This window comes from Sorex araneus, chromosome 4 (genome assembly GCF_027595985.1).
Source record: "Sorex araneus isolate mSorAra2 chromosome 4, mSorAra2.pri, whole genome shotgun sequence".
In the NCBI taxonomy this organism is placed as follows: Eukaryota; Metazoa; Chordata; class Mammalia; order Eulipotyphla; family Soricidae; genus Sorex; species Sorex araneus.
The window spans coordinates 75,975,685-75,996,276 of NC_073305.1; the positions used below are offsets into that span (position 1 = coordinate 75,975,685).

Genomic DNA, 20,592 nt, shown 5'->3' on the forward strand with positions numbered 1-20,592 from the left:
CTCCTACCAGGCCTGCCAAAATACAGCGAGACAGGGTGTAATTACCGGCACTAACCAACGGCCATTACCCCCTCGACGCGTGACACACGACCCGTCAGCCGGCTTTCGCACCATTAAGGGGCCTCATTAGCATCCCGGCTCAGAAGCAAAATTACCCTCGCTGCTCATTTCAAGATGTCATCAATTTTAATTTAGGGCCCAAAGATAGTACAATGGGAAGGGCCTCCTGGCCAGCGCCCCAGGGGGGGCTGCGGGCACCAGGGAGGGGCGTAAGTCCCCTCCTGCTCCCCCCACCCGGGAAAGGACGGGAGCCCCCAGGGCCAGGGCTGGGCCGCCACCCCCCAGATGTCACTTGGAGGCAGAGAAGTCAGAGCCATGTCTGAGAAGTCAAGTCTGGTGCCGCTTTGCCAGAGGGGAACTGAGGCACGGGAAGCTGCACCCGACACAGCACAAAGCCCCCTCTAGCCCAGGCCTGTCTGCCGTGGCCTCTCCCTGCCACGGAAAACAACGTTCCCTCAACACAGTGGGGGTGGGTTAGCCCAACCACCCATGGGCCCCCTCCCCCAGCCTCAGTCAGCTACCCTGAGTCCTCGGGCCCCTCCTCATCGCAGCTGTCCTGCTGTCCCCGAGACTCGCCCCCTGTGTGGCTCCATGTGGCTTTGCTGGGGGATGAATGTCACGTGGACACTCCCAAAGGCTGCCGGGCTCCGGGCACCATGTTTGCTGGGTCATCAGAGTCTGCGTGGACAGAGGAGGCCACGGGCATCCCATCCCCAGGAGTGACCCCACTGCGGCCCCTCCGACTGCGTCTAGAGTCCTGCCCCACTCACCCCCAGCCAGCCCATCGGCCAAATGCCAGAGGCCTGGTTTGCGGGTGCGGGAGCTTTCTCGTTTCCAGTCACCCAGGTCGTCCTCGCTGCTAGCCAGTGTGCCTCAGTTTCCCAGGACTGAGAGGCCCTAACTCACCTCAGCATTTCAGGCTGTGGCGTGAGGCCAGGCCGGGGGCAAGGGCAGGCCCATCACGAAGCAGGCCGGGGGCTCTTCCCCACCCTGGCCCCACGGAAGACGGATCGCTCCCTTAATCACTCTGGAAAAGAACCCCAAGCCGATATAATATTATAATTAATTAATTCACTAAAAAGGTATTAAATTTCTCTCCCCCCTGTGGATATTATCGGAATTCATTGACCTTTAGAAAAATCACCCTCTAATTGTAACCGGGTCCAAAAGCATTTGCAGCCTGTCCCTTCTACATTAATAATATCTTCCCGGGCTTGGCTCTGGCGGCTTAAATATTGTATAAATTCCACTGCCCCCTTGGAAGAGAGAGCTCAGAGGAAAAGGAGGCGGTGGCTGGGGCCTGGGGCGGCCGCACACCCGAGAAGGTCTGAAGGGGTGAGGGACAGGAGGGCTCACGGCATCCCTGGGGACACGGGCAGGGGCGTGACTTGGGAGTGGGTCGGCTTAGCTGGGTCCCAGGCGAGCAGGGCTCTGGGGGTACACAGCGGGTCAGGCACTGCCTTGCATGTAGCCGACCCAGCTCCTTCCCTGGCACGTCATATGGTCCCCCGAGGACCACCAAGGAGCACAGAGCCAGGGTGGGCTCCCCACACTACCACGAACGTGTGTGCAGCCCCGGTTAGGGAGACAGCAAAGGGAAGAGGGGGACAGACCCTGTGGGCTCTCTCCTCTCTCCCTCCCCCCTACCTCTCTCTCTCTCCTCTTCTTTCCCTCTCTCCTCTCTCCCCCTCTTCCCTCTCTCTCCCTTTCCCTCTTTCCTCTCTCCCTATCTCCCCCTCTCCTCTCTTCCTCTCCCTCTCTCTCCTTTCTCCCCCTCTCTCCCTCTCACCTCTCTCTCCCTCTCTTCCTTTCTCTCTCCCTCTCTTCCTTTCTCTCTCCCTCTCCTCTCCTCCCTCTACACACAAACACACAAATACACACACACACACACACACACACACACACACACACACACACACTGGTGCTCAGTGCTCAGGGCTCAGGAGTTACTCCTGGCGGGCGTGGAATGCGGGGATGAACCAGGTCTGCCGCGTGCAAGCCTGTGTCCAGCCTGCTGGCCTATTGCCCCGGCCCCGGAGTTCCTTCTCAGAATCTGTGCTGGGGGTAGGGGATGGTCTATCAGACCCTTATCCCGGATGATGGCTCCAAACAGCACAGGAAGAATCTCAGGTTGGGGGGGTGGTGGTGTGAGTAGAAACGTGCGAGATTCCAGGACATTCCTCAGATTCACATCCACCCCCCCAACCCCCGCTTGCGCTGGCTTTCAGACCACCAGGCCGTGTAGGTGGACACAGGATATCTGGGCTTCCCAAGGCTGAGGGGGTGGAGCCAGGAGGCAGCACCTGGGCTCCTTCCTGCGCCCCTAGGACCCCCAGCACTCCTGCCCAGTGTCAGAGACCCCCGGGGAAGCCCCTGAAGGCAGACAGGGGTCCCCAGCACCCCGCGTCTGCTCTGCGCCCCCAGGAAGCCCCCGGAGCTGCAAGCCCACCCCTCTGCTCACTCCTTGCAGAGTGCTTATTTACCCTCGGGGGAGGGCTAGCTTCCTCGGAGAACTAGACAGGCCACCCCACGTCCAGGTGACCCCAATGACCCGCCCATCTTCCTGAAGAAGAACCTGCCCTCCGGCGGCCCAGCACCTGCCTGCCACACGCAGTCGCACCCTGGCACCCGGCTGGCACCTGCCCCAGACTGGCACCAGAGGGAAAGGAAAATAAACCTGCCCCCAGAGAGGTGCGGGTTGGGGCCGTCTGAGGGTGTCCGTCCGGCATCTCCAGCCCAGAGCTGATGACCCTGCATTGCACACGGACACTCCTTGGTGGCTGCCAGGGGCCACACAGCGCCCCCTGCAGGACACTGGCTCTGCCCAGCTGGGCCTGGCCCCGCAGCGCCCTCTAGTGGGCAAATGCCACTCACACCCCCCCAGCCCAGGCCCCCTTCCCTGCAGAACCGCCCTGGACTCAGGGTGGTTTTTGGGGGAAAGTGGCCCTTGCTGTCAGCCAGCCCACTCCCCTGGGTGGCCCCAGGGTGAAAGGGAAGAACACACAGAGAAGGGCTGTCTCTGGCAGGAAGGGTGGACCCCCCTCTACTGCCAACACGGCCCCAAGACCACCACGTGTCTCCAGCCAGAATCCAGGGGGAGAGGGAGCCTGGACAGTGGGGGAGGGCCAGAGTCCAGGCCCGCACCCCCCTGCCGTCTCCCTCGCTCATGACCGGCTGCTGCATTGACCCCACCCGCAGTTCTTCGCAGAGGAAATCGCCCTCTTAGCCATTTTCATCCTCGATTTTTTTTTTTTTTTAAATTAGGCGCCTTCAGCCTCTCAGGGAGGGAGATACCACTTGGTCTGTGACTGGCAAGGGGAAGAACTGGGTCTCCTGATGCCACCCCCCTCCCGTCCCCAAGCCTGTCTCTCCACAATATCCCCTGGACCTGTGGGACAGGGGAACTGGAGCCGAGAGAGAGGACAAGGCTTTCCAGGGCCTCGCTGCCCTGCACACAGGGACAGTGGGGCCCCAGCCTTTGTTGTGCAGCACCAGGGACCATAAATAAAGGGACCGCTAGGGTGTAGCAAATGTGGGGCACCGGGGATTCGAACTCATGACCTGCTGCTTGCAAGGTCACAAAACTAGAGCTCTGAGCCAATGCACCCAGGGCCAGAACCTGCATCGTTGGGCCCACTAGCATCCTGTGCTACCGACTGTCCAAGCAGTTGGCACAGTCCCTCTTACCTCCAATCCAGAGAAGGCCCCGTCCTGCTGTCCAGAGAAGGCCCAGTCCTGCCGTTTCTCTCCGAGACACAGGTCAGAGAGCGTGGAGGCACCTGGCCTCCCAGAGCCGCGGGCAGACCACCAGGCCAGGGCCCCTCGGAAGCAGCAGTTAGGGTCAACATGGGCTGGGGAGAGGACACAGGGCAAGCTAGGGTCCAGGCTGGGATGCACCTGACCCCTGCTCCACCCGGGCCCCTGGTGGCCCCCCAAGCATCACCAGCACCCTGGGGGTGGCCCCTGAGCAGCTCTGCACGCTCAGGTCCTGGCAGGGAAACACCAGCACGGTGGTGCCTGAATCCCGCTGGGGGTGGCCCCAGGACCCCTTCAAACACAAAAGACGGAGGTTCAGGGGCCAGTCTCCCAGCCAGGAAACAGCGGGCGGGAGACGGTGTGGCCGCAGCGCCATCTGGCGGCCGAGAGAGGGGCAGCGCCCCCTCCGAGGACCGTGGGCAGCTTCCCGGCGGGGTGCTGGGGCTTGTCCCGCCCCTCAGCCCGCCATCCTGGGCCCCCTCCCCAGGAAGCCCAGCTCGGGACTCAGGAAAGGGCCCCTGGGCTGCACGCCCACCTGTCCCGCCGGGCCCCGCCCCACACCAAGGAGACGGGACAAGCGGGTACAAAGCACAGTGTTTACTAAAGGCACAAATGGGGGGGCCTGGCGGGGGTCCGCGCGTCCAGGAAGGACCCCGCGCTCCAACCTGAACCCACACCCTCCTCTGGACAGCCCTGCCCTCACGCCACCGCGTGGAGAGCTGCTAGCACCGAAGGGGATGGGGGGGCCGGCCCGTGAGTGGGCGAGGGGCAGGCTGGAGGGTGGGCCCAGGCTCCGAGACCCCCGCCCCCACGCCAGTGTCTGCCCCCGAGGAGGTTCCCGCACTCCCCGAGCCCACGTGTCCGCGTGTGGGGGCCCGGCTCCCGCCCTCCCCCTCGCGGTTCCGCCTCCCGTCCAGGGGGCCGCCCTCGGGGGCGGGGCTGAGGGCTGGGGGCTCCTGCTCTAGGTCCGCAGGGGCGGGCGGCGGCCGCTCTACTCGCGGTGCGGCCGCAGGGACGGGGGGCGGGGGGGGGGCGGCCGGGTCACAGCACGTCCCCCTCCTCCATGCTGAAGCTGCTCCGGCGGCTGCTGGCCTTGGAGGCCTCGGGGGACATGGTGGAGAAGAGGGGGTCGGAGGCGAGCGGGAGCAGGGAGTCGTCCAGGAGCATCAGGTCCAGGTCCTTCTTGGACAGGGTGGGGAACAGGGAGCTGTGCTCCGGCCCCAGGGCCTCGGGGTAGCCGGGCGGCCCCTCGTCGCCCCCGAAGCTCAGGCTCTGGCTGAAGTCCAGGTGGTGGAAGGGGGACGGCGGCTGGGGGGGCTGGGCAGGCGGGGGCAGCGGGACCTGGGGGGGCAGGGCCGGCAGGGGCTCGGCGTCAGGGACCTCGGCCCCCAGCAGCAGGCCCTCGGCCGTGTCCTCCTCGCTGGGCAGCTCCTGTTTCACCACCTGCTGGGCCAGCTCGGCCATGTTCACGCCCGACGGGGAGGTGGTGGGGAGGCCATGCACGCGCGCCTGCATCTCCAGCTCCTGCGGGGAGAGGGCGCAGGGCAAGGCTGGGCGCAACCCCAGGGCCACGCGCACGTGGGGCACCCGGGATTCAAACTCATGACCTGCTGCTGGCGAGGTCACAAAACGAGAGCTCTGAGCTGCGCCAGCCCTGACTGTCCCCGGCACAGAAAGTGTGGGCTGGGAGAAAACGTTGGGCCGTTCCCCAAAGTGGCTAATACCAGGGGGCAGAACCGTGCCAGGAAGGCAGCAGCGGCCCGAGCATGTCAGTGCCCGCGTATGCCACCGGTGGCTCACGCCTGAGTGTGTTTTCATACAGACTATAGCACTGGGCGTCGATGCGTGACAGGCGGCTGATCCCCGTGGGCCCGGGGGTCTGTGAGGGGGCGGCCTGATATGCCGGTGTCTCTGCGCGGGAGGCTAGACCAGTGGGTTTCTTGGCGGTGTTGGGTTTTTATTTTTTCCCCTGAACTGCGAGTTGCAACTTCTTTGCGGGTTGTGAAACACTGCGGTGAGCTCTGCCGTCCGGCCCAGCCCGCTCCCTCTCTGTTTTGGTTGTGACAACAGACTTGCCCAGACTAGACCAGAACTGGCCGGCCCTGAGGATGAGGGTTCCTGCAGGAAGCTTTGATTTTCCCTTTGCCGCGGGCCAGGGTGCCAGGGGCCCTGGCAAAGATACCATCTACTGTAAGGGAAAGCGGCGGAGCCCCGGCTCTGCCCCTGGCACAGGACTAGCCATGCCGCAGGCCTCGGACATGGACCTGGACGGGACCCGGAGCGCTGCACGGGGCCCAGATGGGCCGGGACCCTGCCATCTGGGTCTGTCAGGATACCCAACACAGACAAGTCCCAGGGCTCAGGCGCCCAGACCGGGGCGCGTGCTCGCTTGCCGCCCCCTGGAGGTCAGGCGCTCGCAGTGACTGGGAGTCACTCAAACTGCGTTTGATGGACACCTGTCCCCTGTCTGGAGTGGGGAGGGCGCTTGCGGATGACCCGGGTTCGATCCCCGGCACCCCATCTGGTCCCCTGACTACACCTGGAGTGATTCCTGAGTGCAGAGCCCAGGTGTGAGCCCTGAGCACCGCCAGGTGTGGCCCCGCCACAATAACAGCAGAAATTGCTCCAGCCCGCTGCTGCTTGAAACAGCCGGGGACTATGTGCTCGCGAGGGCCACCGCACCACCCCCCGGGGGCGTGTCCCTGGGCTCCAGACCTGGATGCGCAGCCAGAGCTGCTTGTTGGTCACCTCCAGGCGCCGGGAGTGGTTCTCCAGCTCCCGCGACTTCTGCAGGTCCTTCTGCATCCTGCGGATGTAGTCCACGGACGCCTTGAGGATCGTGCCCTTGTTCCAGCGCACGTCCCTGCAGGAGAAGGCCGTGAGCCGGCCACCTGGGCTTCAGGGAAACAGGCTTCCACCTGCAGGACCACCGGCCACGCCCACCACCCCAGGACACCCTCCTTCTCCAAACCGCCCCAAGCCTGACTCCTCCTCCGGGAAGCCCCCCACCCCGGCCTGGAGCTTCCCTGACTCAGCCAGAGGCGGCTCTTTTCTCCAGCGGAGAAACTGCTTTTCAGGGGGGCCAGCAGAACAGCCTAGAAATTCTCTGGCCATGCACAACTGCCTCCCCCGCAACCCCTCCCAGGCACCCCCCAGGCTCACAGGTCGTTGGCCTTGGGGATCAGCATTCCCAGCTCCTTGATGCGGTCGTTGATGTTGAATCTCCGTCTTCTCTCGACTAAGGGTGACATGGTCGGGGCAGTGAGAGGGCTGGAAAGAGGGGCCGGGCCCAGGAGCAGCCTCGGATCCCCAGGGAGCTAACGGGCAACCCACGGACTGAGGTCCCCACAGGAAGGGGGCAGGCTCCGAGGCAGGGCGGGGCTGCCCCACCAACGAGCACCCAGGGCCCATCCTCTGAAGAGAAAGGGCTACATGGACGGGGACTGGGCGCTGAAAGGGGCTGAAGGGGCACTCGGGGTGCCCTTTAAGTACTGGGGGGGGAGAGAGAGCAAGAGGTATCTGCCATAGAGGCAGGCTTTGGGGGTGAATGGTGGGGGGGATCTGGGGGTGTTGGTGGTAGGAAATGCGCAGTGGTGAAGGGGTGGGTGTTGGAACATGTGTGAGTAAAACCCCACCATGAACTGCTTCGTGGGGCTGGAGCAATAGCTCAGCGGGGAGGGTGTTTGTCCCGCATGCAGCTGACCCAGGTCTGATCTCCATGTGGTCCCCAAGCACCGCCAGGAGATTCCTGAGTGCGGACCCAGGAGAAGGCCCTGAGCATCGCTTGGTGTTGCCCCAAAACCAAAATAATAACTTTGTACCTGTGTGTCTCATGGTGAGTCAATCGAAAAAAAAAAATACTTTTTTTTAAAGAAATAAATCTGGACTCCAAAAAGTAATAATAAAGATCGAAACAGTCTGATCAGGCCCCTCACTCCCTCAAGCATGAGGGCCCCCGAGCCCCGCCTCCCAGGAGCCCCTCCTCTTTGGAGCGGCCCCCACCCCAGCCCCCAGAGAGGGGGAGCAAGGCCTGGGTGCAGGCTGCCACTCACTCAGGTTGTGGTTGTCTTTCTTCTGCCTTTCCTTGGCCAGTGCCCGGCTCTCTGCATCTGGGGGGCGGGGAGAAGGAGAGAGGGGTTGGGGAGAGGAGGGTGGGGTGGGGGCGGGGCGGACGGGGCGGGGGCACTGGTACCTGTGAGCTCGTGCTTCTGGGTCAGGTCTGCCGGGCAGGAGCTGCTGGTGGCGCTCACCAAGGAGGCTGTGACCTGGGGGTCACTGCTGTACACATTCAGGTGGCTGCTGGACATGGGCAGCTGTGGGGGAGGGGCACGCAGACACGGTGAGCCCAGGCAGGGGCACTGGAGTGCAGAGGGGCCTCGGGTGGCCCTGGGGCGTGGCTCGGATAGCCCCGCTGGCTTGAGGAAGCCCCGCCAAGCCAGTGCTAGCAGGTGCTGGGTTCGAATGAGCCTGGGCCGGGGTAGGAGCTGCTGGCCCCTAGAGTGAGTGTAGGGTAGGCTGGGAGGTCCTGGAGGGTTGGGTCCCCTGGGGGTTCTGTGATGGGCAACGTCGTGGGGGCTCTTCGGGGAGGCCGGGGCACCCCCCCACCAGCCCCCCTGCCCGAGATCCCTGATGCCTCCCTTACATGGCAGCTGCTGATGGAGGCCACAGGCCGGGCACCCGGCGGGGACCCACATCCCAGAGGCGCTGCCAGGAGTGGCTCCTGCCCAGGGGCTGAGGAGCGCGTCTCCCGGTGCCACCCCAGGGTTTGCCCCCACCCCACCCCCCGCCCGGCCCCCAGTACCGTGTTGGGCATCTGGGCCTCGGGATTGATGAAGCCCAGGACATTGTCCAGACACATGATGTTGTCGATGACGTCAAACTGAAACAAACACAGGCGCGCGTGTGAGGAGGGCGCGCACCCTGTCGCCCCTGCACCCCTGGGGGACGAGGCCTGGTTCGTGGGGTGCCGGGCAGCAGGGCTGGACACTCCTCTGCCCGCGCCAGGCTCCACTGCCCGGCTCCACGCGCGGCTCTCGGGGCAGTCTCCCAAACTAGGGTGCCGTCCAGTGGTACGGGGGCTCCCTGGGGACCCCGCGCGCCCGCTCACCTCCCGCTCGGGGTTGGAGCCGATGTGCAGCATGGCCATGGGGCTGTTGGGGGCGCTGTTGCTGGCCGAGGAGGACAGCACGTGCCCGGCGCGCACGCCCGGGGACGCGGCGGGCAGCGGCTTCGGGGAGCCCTGCGCGGGGCTGATGTGCGCCGCGAACTTGTTCCCGTAGGTCTCGGACAGGTACTCGCGCACCTTCTGGTCCCGGGACTGCTGCAGGTGGTAGGAGGTGGGGTTCTCCAGGTAGGACTGCACCTGCGGGGCGGGAGAGCGTGGGCGGGGCCGCCGGCCGGCCGCGGGCGCCCCACCCCGCCCCCCAGGACCCGCGTCCCACCTTCAGCACCTCCCCGGGCACGGGCGGCGGCGACTGGAAGTGGACGGGCGTGCTGATGGCCGGCGTGGGCGGCAGCGGCGGCGGCGGCATGTAGTGCATGGCCGCGCGCTGCTGCATGCGCTCCCGCCGCTCCTCCTGCTGCGTCTGCTCCCGCATCAGCTGCATGCGCAGCCCGATGCGCGAGGCCATGGTGGCGGCGGGCGCCGGCTCCCTGCGGACACGGCGGGGTGGGGGTGAGCGCAGAAGGGGCCACAGACGCCCTCCGCCCGGACAGAAGCCCCCTTGGTCCCCGGGTCAGAGAGACGCCCCCTCGGTCCCCAGGACAGACAGATGCCCTCCGCCCGGACAGAAAGACGCCCCTTTGGTCCTTAGGACAGACAAATGGCCTCTACCCAGACAGACAGACGCCCCCTCAGTCCCTGGGACAGACAGATGCTCTCTGCCCAGACAGACAGACGCCTCCTCGGTCCCCAGGACAGACAGACACCCCCTCAGTTCCCGGGACAGACAGACGTCCTCCGAACCGGACAGACGCCCCCTCGGTCCCTGGGACAGACAGATGCCCTCCGCCCGGACAGACAGATGGCTTCCTCCCGACAGACAGACAACCCCTTGGTCTCTGGGTCAGACAGATGCCCCCTCAGTCTCCGGGTCAGACAGACGCCCCCTCAGTTCCTGGGACAGACAGACATCCTCCCACTCCCGGACAAACACCGTCCTGGCCCTGGACAGACAGATGCCCTCCCAGCCCCAGACAAAGAAACCCTCCTGACCCCCAGGACAGACAGACACTCCCTTGGTCCCCAGGACAAACAGACATCCCCCCCAGTCCCTGGAGTTGGCCAGCACCCCCACCACCACAACCAAAGCCTGGGGGTCAGCCTGGACGCCTCCCTCTCTCTCCCCCACCCGGCGGTGACCTCACTGACCCCCCTTACCAGGCCACAGCCGGCTTCCAGAAGGAGAACATTCCTGAATGCTCAGGAGTCTCTGGTCCTGCCCTACCACAGCCACTCTCAGCTCAGAGCCAGAGCTCTCTGACAGAACCCGCGGCAGGGGCCGGGAGGCCCGAGGGGCAGAGCGCAGGCCCTGCATGTGTGTGCGTGTGCGCACGTGTGGCCCTCGGTGCATCCCCTGCCCCGCCCACCCCGCACGGCCAGGGACGGCCCCGCTGCTCCAACAAAAACAACCCCACAGGCAGATCCATCCCCTCTGCCCAGCCCTCGGCCACCGACTCAGCCCAGACCCCCACCAGGCAGTGACCCCTGGCCAGTGCCTACAGCACGGCCTCCTGCCTCTTCCCTCTCTCGCCCGCCCGCTGCACCTGCGGGCCCCTCCCCAAGTCTAGGGGTCACCTCAGTCCTCCGGGAGGACCACCCTGTGGGAAACTGCAACCCCCCGCACCCCCCTTCACTGCCCCGCCCCACCCTGCTGGCCCTATCACAGGCTGCATCTGGGATGCTGCCTTTTCGCGTGTCCCTTCCTTCACGCGCACTGGGAATGCGAGCTCCCTGAGGGCGGGCCTGCGGTCAGCCTCCGGCCCAGGGCCCGGCCGTCCCGCAGGAACAAGTGGCGTGAGGAAACCAGGCTCTCTGTGGCTTTGCGCCTTGCTTGGTGTCTGGGGATCAAACCCGAGCACTGCACGTGAGAGCTGCAAGCCCCCAGGAAGTGGCTCCCATCAGTGAGGGGCTCCCTTGGGGCCGAGAGGTGGCACAGCGGGTCAGGCACTCGCCTTGCACGCAGCCGGCCCGGGCTCCATCCCTGGCACCTCCTGTGGTGCCCTGAGCCTACCAGGAGCAAACCCTGAGCACAGAGCCGGGGGTGAGCCCTCAGCACCGCTGGGTGTGGCCCAAAAACAAAAACAGGAAAAGGAAGGCAGGCTTCCTACACCAGCACGTCAGCCCTGACGGGGAGGGCTCGCTCTGACGGGACGGCAGTGCCGGGGCAGGCCCACCAAGCCCAGAGAGCAGAGCGGCAGCAGGGCCTGTGGGCCTCGCTCCAGGCCTCAGGGGCGCAGGGACCAGGGCCTGGTCTGAGAGGTCGGGGGCAGCTCTGGGCCCTCACCCCGGCCCGGGTCTCTAAGGCCCCTCTGAGAAAGTCTCCTGTGATATCACAGAGCCCTCGGGAGGGGCTGGAGCTGCTTGGAGCTGCTGCAGTGGCCATCGGGGCGGGGACATTCAGTCAAACAGGGCTTTAAACCTCCGCTCTTTGCTGTGTGATCTGAGGTAAGTCACTTAACTTCTCTGAGCCTCCACTGCCTTGTCCATAAATAAATCAAGCTAGCGAATACTGGTGAAGGCGCCAAATGAAAACCATGTGTCTGGCCTGGTGGGCAGGTGGGTGGGTAAGGGACAGTGTAAGACCGCTGCCGTGAGCTGCCCAGAGTGGACCTGTGCCCCCAAGGTGCTGAGGACGAGACCAAGACCTCTGGAGATGGCCAAGGAGGGCGGCAGAGCTGGCAGGTCAGAGCAAGGCAGTGTGAGCGGGCACTGGGGAGGAGCGCGCCGAGCCCTGGCGCCACACGCCCCCACGGCGGTGCTCAGGGGCTCCAAGAAGGGGGGCGTCGGAGGGCTGCAGCACCTGCCTGCCAGAGCCCCCGCTCCCTCCCTGAGCACTGCCGGGTGAGAGTCCGGATGGCAGAAAGCAGTAGCTGAGGTCACAGGCATAGTTCTGGGTACTGGGCCCGTCCCAGCACACGCATGACCTGGCACATGTGCCCAGCACACATGGCCTAGCACACACAGCCCAGCACATGCAGCCATGCATGGGAAGCCCAGCACACGTGGCCTAGCACACGTGGCAGTCTAGCACACATGGCCCAGAACACGTGGCCTAGCACATGCAGCCACATACACATGGCTCAGTATACAGCCCAGCACACGCAGCCATGCACACATGACCCAGCACACACAGCCAAGCACACACAGCCATGCACATGCAGCCATGCATACACAGTCATGCACACACAGCCCAGCACATGCAAATGTGGCCTAGCACACAGGACCCAGCACATGCCACCTAGGACATGCAGCCATGGACACGCAGCCCAGCACACAGATGTACACACACAGTCATGCACACATGGCCCAGCACACATGGTAATGCACCCATGGTCATGCACCCACGGCCCAGCACACGCGACCCAGCACATGTAGCCATGCACACACGGTCATGCACATGCAGCCATGCATACACAGTCATGCACACACAGCCCAGCACATGCCACCTAGGACATGCAGCCCAGCACACAGACGTACACACACAGTCATGCACACATGGCCCAGCACACATGGTAATGCACCCATGGTCATGCACCCACGGCCCAGCACACGCGACCCAGCACACGTAGCCATGCACACACGGTCATGCACAGGACCCAGCACACGTGTGCTCCAGCACTTGGCTCTGGCCATTCTTCTCCTGCAAACGAGGAAAGTCAGCCGGGGGGGGGGGGCGGGGTGCAGGCCCAGGGCAGGAAACGGGGCCGGGGAGCAAGAGGCACTGGAGGTGCTTCCCCCCCGGAAGCAGAGCCCTCGGCTGGCCCTGGGGCCGCCAGCACCAGCAGCTCCCGCACTGAGGCTCCCGACAGGAGGGCCCAGGAGAAAGGGCAGAGCCCCCCCACCCCCCGCAGCCTTGGCCCGCTGCCCACCCCCACCCCCTGCCGGGCCCTGCAGACTGACCAGCACAGGCATGGCCGGGCGCCCCGCCCCTCGGGAACAATCTGGCCTCAGTTGGCCCCTGGGGGTGGTGTGGGCGCCGGGCCTGGCAGTGCCAGCCCGCACGAGGCGCGGGGGGGAGGGGAGAAGGAGCCCCTTGTTTCTCCACAGGGCTGAGCTCGGGACGCCTCTGTGCAGGGGGCCCGGGCCAGGCCCCGCTCGGGCTCTGCACTGCCCCCTCCCTGGCTGGCCAGCAGAGGCCCGGACGTACCTGCCCCCCTCAGCCCCCAGAGAACTCCTGACACCACAGCCTAAGGGTGCTCCGGACCCCGGCCCAGCATGACAGGAGGGACGCGGCCCACCCAAATGTGCCCCAGGAAAGGGTGTCTCCCTGGAGACCCCCACCCCACCACACACACACACACACACACACACACACACACACACACACGCACACACAGTCCAAGGCTCTGGGTCTCGGGGAAAGAAAGCACAGAGAGGATGAAGCCCTGGTCCATGCACAGCCGGAACCCGCCCGCCCCCCGCATCCCACCCAGGCCCCCTCCCCTCAGCCCCTCACCCGCCGGCCCCAGCCAAGGCTGGGCAGCAACGCGCCTCTGACTGCCAGGGGGCCTCAGGAGAGCCCGGCCCTCGCAGTGCCTCCGCACAGGGGACGCAGCCAGGAGGCCTGAGCAGGACCCCCCTCTGCAGCCTCGAGGGGCCCCGCGTGGCTCCACCCAGCCTCCAGCCCCCTGCACCTGGCCCAGGTTGTGGCCGTGTCCCGGGCTGCCGAAGAGGCCCCCTGTCAGGGCAGCCTCCAGCAAGTGCTTCACTCACTCACCAGTTTTGTCTTTGTGATGGTTTTTGTTGTTTGTTTGCTGGGTGGGGGGCAGAGCCTGTGTACCCCTCACACAACCCACCCCCACCTTCCACACAACAGCCCCAGACTGAGGAAACAGGCATGGGGTGACCAGAAACAGGAAGGGGCCGACTCCCGTGAGCCTGAGGACGGGGCCCCCGCGCCAGCCCTGGGGCTGGAGGGACAGCACAGCGGGGAGGGCCGTCTGTGACAGTGCATGGCCAGGCGTGGCTCCTGAGGGCAGAGCCAGGAGTCAGCCCTGAGCATCTCGGGTGTGGCCCCCAAACAAACAGACAGACGACAACATACAGACCAAAACCGGCACCTAAGGCCCCAGACACACGGCCAGGAGCTGCAGTCCCGTCATTCCGTCATTCCTAAGTCTTTCCAGCAGGGGCTCTGGGGGCTCACGGGGATGTGACTAGAATCCCCCAGCGCACACCTGCCAGTCAGGGGTGGGGCAGCAGGCACCGCCTTCACTGCGAGACACATGAAACGCATGCACACACACACACATGCACATGCACACACGAGGACACAGGGTGAAGCAGCTAAAGCCAGACACCAAAACCACCAGAAAGACACGTGGCCTGAGCTCTGTCCGCAAGGGGGGCCGGGCGAGGGGAATGCTGGGCAGGCCGGAGAGTCAGCACAGCGGGCAGGCGCTGCGTCCGACACTGGCATGCCACACGGCCCCCTGAGCACCTCCAGGAGTAACTCCTGAGCATCGCCAGGTGCGCCCCCCTGAAAATGAAAATACCAAATAAATCTAGGGGTGGGAGGCGCGGGCCGGGGGGAGCAGTGGGCAGGGATGGGCCTGCATCTTGATGCCGGTGCTGGGGGCACATGAGTGTCCCCGTGTGGCAGGTCACCCACAGACCTTGCGTGTTGGAGCGTCCTGGATCTGAGCCCTCACCAGCACCCCCTCCCCCCCACCCCCAGCACCAGCAGGTACCGCCCTGGCAACAGCACGAGATGATAAAGGTAAAAGCATCTTTATTTACCCACCCAGAGAAGACGGAGCGGAAGCCCCAGCTTAACTGAGCCTGATGCAGCCTCTTGGAGATGTGCTCTGCGGGGCCGGAGTGGCGGCTCACCGGCCAGGGGGAAGCCCTGAGCACTGCCGGGCGGGGCCCCAAAGCCAAATAAACAAAAGACCAGACAAACAGTGCAGGGGAACCTCTAAGGAGGAAACACTGTAAGGCCGAGGCCTCTGGGACAGCCGCCCTCCTCGGTGCAGTTTCCTTCTCTGTGTTTTCTGTTTTGCTTGTTGTAGTTTGGTTTTTGCTCGGGGGCGGCTCCTGGCTCCATGCTCTGTGCTCAGGAGTGACCCCTGGCGGGGCTCCGGGCACCAAATACAGTCCCAAGGGTTGGACTCCAGTCGGCCACTGGCAAGGCCAGTCGCCTTAGCCCTTTGCCATCTCTCTGGCCTCTGGTGGCTTCTCTTCGCCTCCGGCCTGGAGCCCTGGCCCTGTAACGACCACGCGTGCCCGCCTTGGAAAAAGCTCGCCGGGAGTGCTAACGCTGTGTGCTCCGCCCCTATAATCACCGCCGTGTCTTTCTCCAACACGAGTCCGGCACGGCCCCGTTTCACGGCTGGGAGGCAGCACCGAGTGGCCCCTTGCCAGGCCCCAGAGCCCGGCAGTGCCCAGCCTGGCGGCCCTGGGGGCCTAGAGTTTGGCCCCTGCCCCGTGTTTGGGGCCAGATTGTCACGTTTCATTTTAGGGATCCCTCCAGATCAAGGCGTGCCCACGGTCCAGTGCTCTCCTGCCTGGCGACCTCAGTGCCCTGAAATTCCCCAGCACGGGCAGGGAAACTCCTGGCTTCCTGTTCCCAGGGCAACACGTGTGCGGCTGAGGTACAGAGCACGCGTGGAGCGGCGAGGCCCGGCCACGATGTCGCTCTCCCCCGATCCAGGCTGTGCCAGCCCCTCCAGGGGAGGGGAAGGAGGCCAGTACATATGGGCTGCTCTCTCTCAGTGCTCAGCCAAGCTCTGCCAGATGAGGCAGAAGACAGACATTCACCCAGTGCCGGAGCCCCCCCACGCCCAACAGGCCGTCCACCCCCGGCAGTCACGGGTCCTGCAGGGCCTGAGGCAGAGGGTACCCGGGCTGGGCTGAGCAGGTCCTGAGACTCCCCAGGGCCGAGGGCACCTGGGTCAAACCCTCGGGCTCAGCGCCAGACAGGGGCGGGCGGATACCGGGGTGCTGGCTCCCGGGCGGGCGGGCACCTTTCCGGCGTGTCTCCCGAGTGTCCGGCCCCTGTCTCGCTCCCTTTCTCTTACACACGAGTATGCGTGCTCTCACACGCATGCACACACTTGTCCCATCAGAAACTGGGTGTGGGCAGAGCAGCCCTGGAGGGCTGGCCACGGCGGGGAGGCTTCGGCCCACCCCAGCTGGTTCCTTCTTCCAGGGCCACGGGTTTCAAATGGCTCCTGCCCCAGCACACGCCGTGACTTATGGCAGCATACAGGGGCACATGGGGGGAAGGGGGGGAGGACCCCCCCACATACCCCACACATGCTGACACTCACACATGCACACACACACGCACAACCACACAAGCTGACACACATGCGCGTGCACACACACACTCACACATGCTGACACACACATGCACACGCACACACGTTCTCACACTCACACACATGTTCACACACCTACATGCTCACATACACTCACACTCACATGCTCGCGCACACCCACACATGCTCTCACACACGTTCACACACATTCACATGCTCACACAAGCTCACACTTACACACTCATACATGCTTACACATCCACGCTTACACACTCACGTGTTCACACACATCTCACACATGCTCATATTCATGGACACATTCACATATGCACCCCGCCCCACTCCAAGCCAGGAGGGCGGGGCGGCTGGCTCACACGTGAGAAGCGTGTGGGTTGTGGGGCCGGTGCGTGTCTGATGTGTGGCGGAGGCCGTGGCACGGCCTTTCTCTGGCATCTGCTGTGAGCCAGGCGGAGGGAGCTGCACGCAGGCCCCGAAAGGCCACATGGAGCGGGTGCTGGGGGCGAGCCCTCCGCCTGCCGCCTTCCCTCTCCCGCGGGCGCGTCCATGGCGGGCAGTGCCCCAGGGATGGACGCTGGCAGGCGTGGACCCCTGTGGCCACCCACCCAGATCCAGATGGAGTTTCCATCGCCCTCCAGGTCCCGGGGACCCTGCGGCCGGCCTTCACGCCCGGGCTGAGGGTCACCTGAGCGGCCGCAAGCAGGCAGCCTCCGGACGTGGCTCTCCGGATCTTCCCTGCGCCCGTGCCTGGTGCCAAGAGGGCACGTGCTCCGCGTGATGACGCCAGCCCAGGAAACACATGAGTTACAGAGGAAGCCAGCTTCAAAAGGCAGCCGCACTCCCACCCGGACCCTCGGCAGGCAGCAGGGCACGGGGAGAAGAGGCAGGAAGGGGAGGGGAGGGAAGGGCAGCCTGGGCCCACAGGAAGGGAGGGAGCAGGCGCCTCCGGCCGGTGGCCTATCAGCCCTGGGCAAGGCCACAGCAACTGTGCGGCAGGGGAACAACTTCAAAGGCCAGCCCTGGCCGGAGAGATGCCCGCCCGATCCACTGGGACCGGCTGAGCCCTGGCAGGAGGCCTGCCCGGGCGGGGCGGGGGCAGTGCCCCCGGGCACTGAGGGACGAGGAACAGATGGCTCGGCGCCGGGAGGTGGGTCCAAGGGCCGGAGCACAGGCTTGGAATGTGGGAGCCCCACCTTCGAGCCCTGCACCACACGGTCCCCAGCGAAGCCAGAGGCAAGCAGGGAGCTGGGAGGACCCCCTGAGCAACATCGGGTGGGACCCCCAAACTAACGCCAAGCAAGGCAAAGCGAGGCGAGTCCTGGGGGAGGGGCGGCCATCCTGCCCCCGACCGCCGGCACCCAGCTGGGCGGTGGGGGACTTAAGTCCATCTTCCCCTGGAGCCCACCCTCCCCACTGTCTGTTTTCGTTTGCATCCTCCAGGAGCTGCTGTCGCCTGCCACGTCCCTGTCTCCCAGCTGTAAGGAAGCTCCTGGAGAAAGCAGCTTCCCTCCTCAGGTCCCATCCCACCCCTCACACTGCCCAGATGAAGGCCGGCCCCCACCCCGGTCGGAGTGTCCGCTGACCCACACGAGCTCCCACCCCCTCCGACACCTGGCACCCTCCCCACGACACCCCCGCAGGGCCGCAGGGTCCCATGCCAGGTTATGGCACTGGGGATGTGAAACAGCAGTGCCGGGGCCAGAGCGACGGTACCCTGGGGAGGGTGCTGGCCTCGCACGCAGCTGGCCCAGGTTCCAGCCCGGAACACCACCAGGAGTGATTCCTGAGAGCAGAGCAGCCAGGAGTAAGCGCCGAGCATCACCAGGAGTGGCTCAAAAACAAACAAAATGACGGCAGAGAGATAAGCACAGCGGGTAGGGAACTTGCCTTGCATGCAGCCAACCCGGGCTCAATTACTGGTCCCCTGAGCCCCGCCAGGAGTGATTCCTGAGAGCAGAGCCAGGAGTAAGCCCTGAGCACTGCCAGGAGTGACCCAGAACATATATATATATATATATATATATATATATTTGCTTTTTGGGTCACACCCGGCGATGCACAGGGGTTACTCCTGGCTCTGCACTCAGGAATTATCCCTGGCGGTGCTCAGGGGACCATATGGGATGCTGGGAATTGAACCCAGGTCAGCCGTGTGCAAGGCAAACGCCCTACCCGCTGTGCTATCACTCCAGCCCAGACCCAGAATACTTTTAAAAAAACAAATAACATGCTGTCGGGATAGCATTCAACACGTGTGTGTGTGTGTGTGTGTGTGTGTGTGTGTGTGTGTGAGAGAGAGAGAGAGAGAGAGAGAGAGAGAGAGAGAGAGAGAGAGCGCAGGAAGGCGAGTGCCTGGCCTCTGACCCCTCCCACCACCCCCCTTCTGCGCTTCTGCCTCTGAGAACTCCAAGTGCCTCTTTATCACTCCAGCTGTCCGGCTTTTTTCCGGGAAGGCCCTGCTGGAGGAGAGGCCGGCGGACAGTGTGGAGGAGCAGGCCCCGTCTCCTGGGGACAGGCAAGGACTTCTGCAGCACCCAGCCCCTGAGCCCTGGCACTGGCCCGCCCCCTGCCTCCTGCCCTCGGCGCCGGCACTGCACTGCACAGAGAGGCCTGGGGCTCGCCCAAGGTCACACTGTAGGCAGGCAAGAGCGAGAGTGCTGGGACTGGGGTCTGAGCACCGCCTCTCCAAAGCCGGCCGGGCCAGGCTGGTGGGTCCACCCAGTGCCTCCTGAGTTCGGGGCGCTGCGAGGAAGAGGCCTGAGTGGGCAGGTTGGGGGCCGATAGTTTTGGGGTCACACCCGGTGGTGCTCAGGGATCACTCTTGGGAGGACACGGGGGACCATACGGGGTGTTGGGATCGAACCTGGATTGGCCACGTGCAAGGCCAGCTGCACTGTCATTATGGCTCCCTTATTTTATTTTGGGGGGCTGGGGGTCATTCTTGAAGGCACTCGGGAGTCATGCACTGCAGGGGGCTGCACCAGGGACCCCAAGCTTTGAGGCATCCCCAGGTCCTGGAGAGGGACCTTTAGCGCGCGCGCGCGCACACACACACACACACACACACACACACACACACACGCACCCTGGTGAGCCCAGCAAAGAGCCAGGGTCGTGGGGGCAATGACCAAGGTACCGGTGACACACCCACCAGTGGGGGGCAACTCCAACAGCCACGTGAGCCCAGCGGAGCCCCGGGGCTTGCTGGCAGGGCACAGACATTGGGGTGTGTCTGCGCTCGGGGCTCCCAAGACGTGCGGCAACAGAGGGCCCCTGTGGCGGGCCCAGAGCACCGAGCAGCCCCAGTCTGGGCTGACTCCCCCGTGGCAGACAAGGACCCATACGTGGTGGGGGGCTGGGCATATCCGAGTGCTCTCCGCTCCCGCTGACGGTGCTCGGGGACCAGACACAGTGCTGGGACTCAAATCAGGGTGCAGGGCTGGCCCTCACCTGCCATACTGTTGAGCCAGCCCAGACACATTTCCGCAAGTCACTGATAAGGGACCTGCAGATGCTGCCTGTGGGCGCAGAAACCCGCCACCCAGATTGCTGTGGGGTGGAGAGCAGAGTGGAGCGCCAAGCTCAGGGTCACACACACACCCTCACTGCCTGCGCCACTCTGCACACACACACACACACACACACACACACACACACACACAGCGTGCCCGCAGAAAGGCTGAGTGATAGCTCAGCCCTGACTCTCCCCCCTGCACCCCTTCTTCAGTTCAGAATCCCCCCGACACTGCTGACGGCCCAGTTCTGGCAGGCCCCAGAGGAGCACTGAGAGCCAGAGCACAGGCAGGGGTGGGCCAGAAGGAACCAGGGTCCGAGTGAGCAGGTGAGCCTGCCATCCCTAAAGCTCACCCCTCTGGGCCCATGAAGCCCCCCCACGCGTCCAGAGCCCCTGCCAGGAGGGCCACCTGCCAGCTGCGGGAGGCGAGGGGGCGGGGCACCAGCTGAACCAGCTCCCGCCAGGAGGGGGCGCTCTGCCCTCCTGACACCCCAGAGGCTGATCAGAAGCCCGAGGGGCCAGGAAGTCGGGGGGGGGGGGGGGGTCCCCGCCAGCAGAAGAGCTCCCAGCCTGCACCTCTGTGTCGGGGGAACCAAGTTCCTTCCCAAGCGGCCCTGAGAGAAGGGAGGCGGGGCCGGGCGGGAATTAACCGGGTTCCAAAATAGCCGGCTGGGTTCTGCCTGGCTTCACCCCGCGCCCGGTCTGGCAGCTTCTGCTTTCGCTCTGACTCACGCGCGGCGGGGCCAGGGCCGGCCACAGGC

At 64.8% G+C, this 20,592-nt stretch overlaps 1 protein-coding gene across 1 annotated transcript in view; it reads right to left on the reverse strand.

Moving 5' to 3' along the window:
- Nucleotides 1-4,398: 4,398 nt before the first annotated feature.
- Nucleotides 4,399-20,592, reverse strand: part of TFEB (transcription factor EB) — a 42,568-nt gene continuing 26,374 nt past the window's right edge. The window contains exons 2-9 of the mRNA XM_055136141.1: nucleotides 9,258-9,468; nucleotides 8,924-9,178; nucleotides 8,618-8,695; nucleotides 8,009-8,129; nucleotides 7,869-7,925; nucleotides 6,979-7,054; nucleotides 6,532-6,679; nucleotides 4,399-5,340 (exon numbers count right to left, since the gene is read on the reverse strand). Coding sequence (XP_054992116.1) covers nucleotides 4,858-5,340; nucleotides 6,532-6,679; nucleotides 6,979-7,054; nucleotides 7,869-7,925; nucleotides 8,009-8,129; nucleotides 8,618-8,695; nucleotides 8,924-9,178; nucleotides 9,258-9,446 — 1,407 coding nt within the window. The 5' untranslated portion in view covers nucleotides 9,447-9,468 and the 3' untranslated portion in view covers nucleotides 4,399-4,857. The remainder of the gene's footprint in view (nucleotides 5,341-6,531; nucleotides 6,680-6,978; nucleotides 7,055-7,868; nucleotides 7,926-8,008; nucleotides 8,130-8,617; nucleotides 8,696-8,923; nucleotides 9,179-9,257; nucleotides 9,469-20,592) is intronic.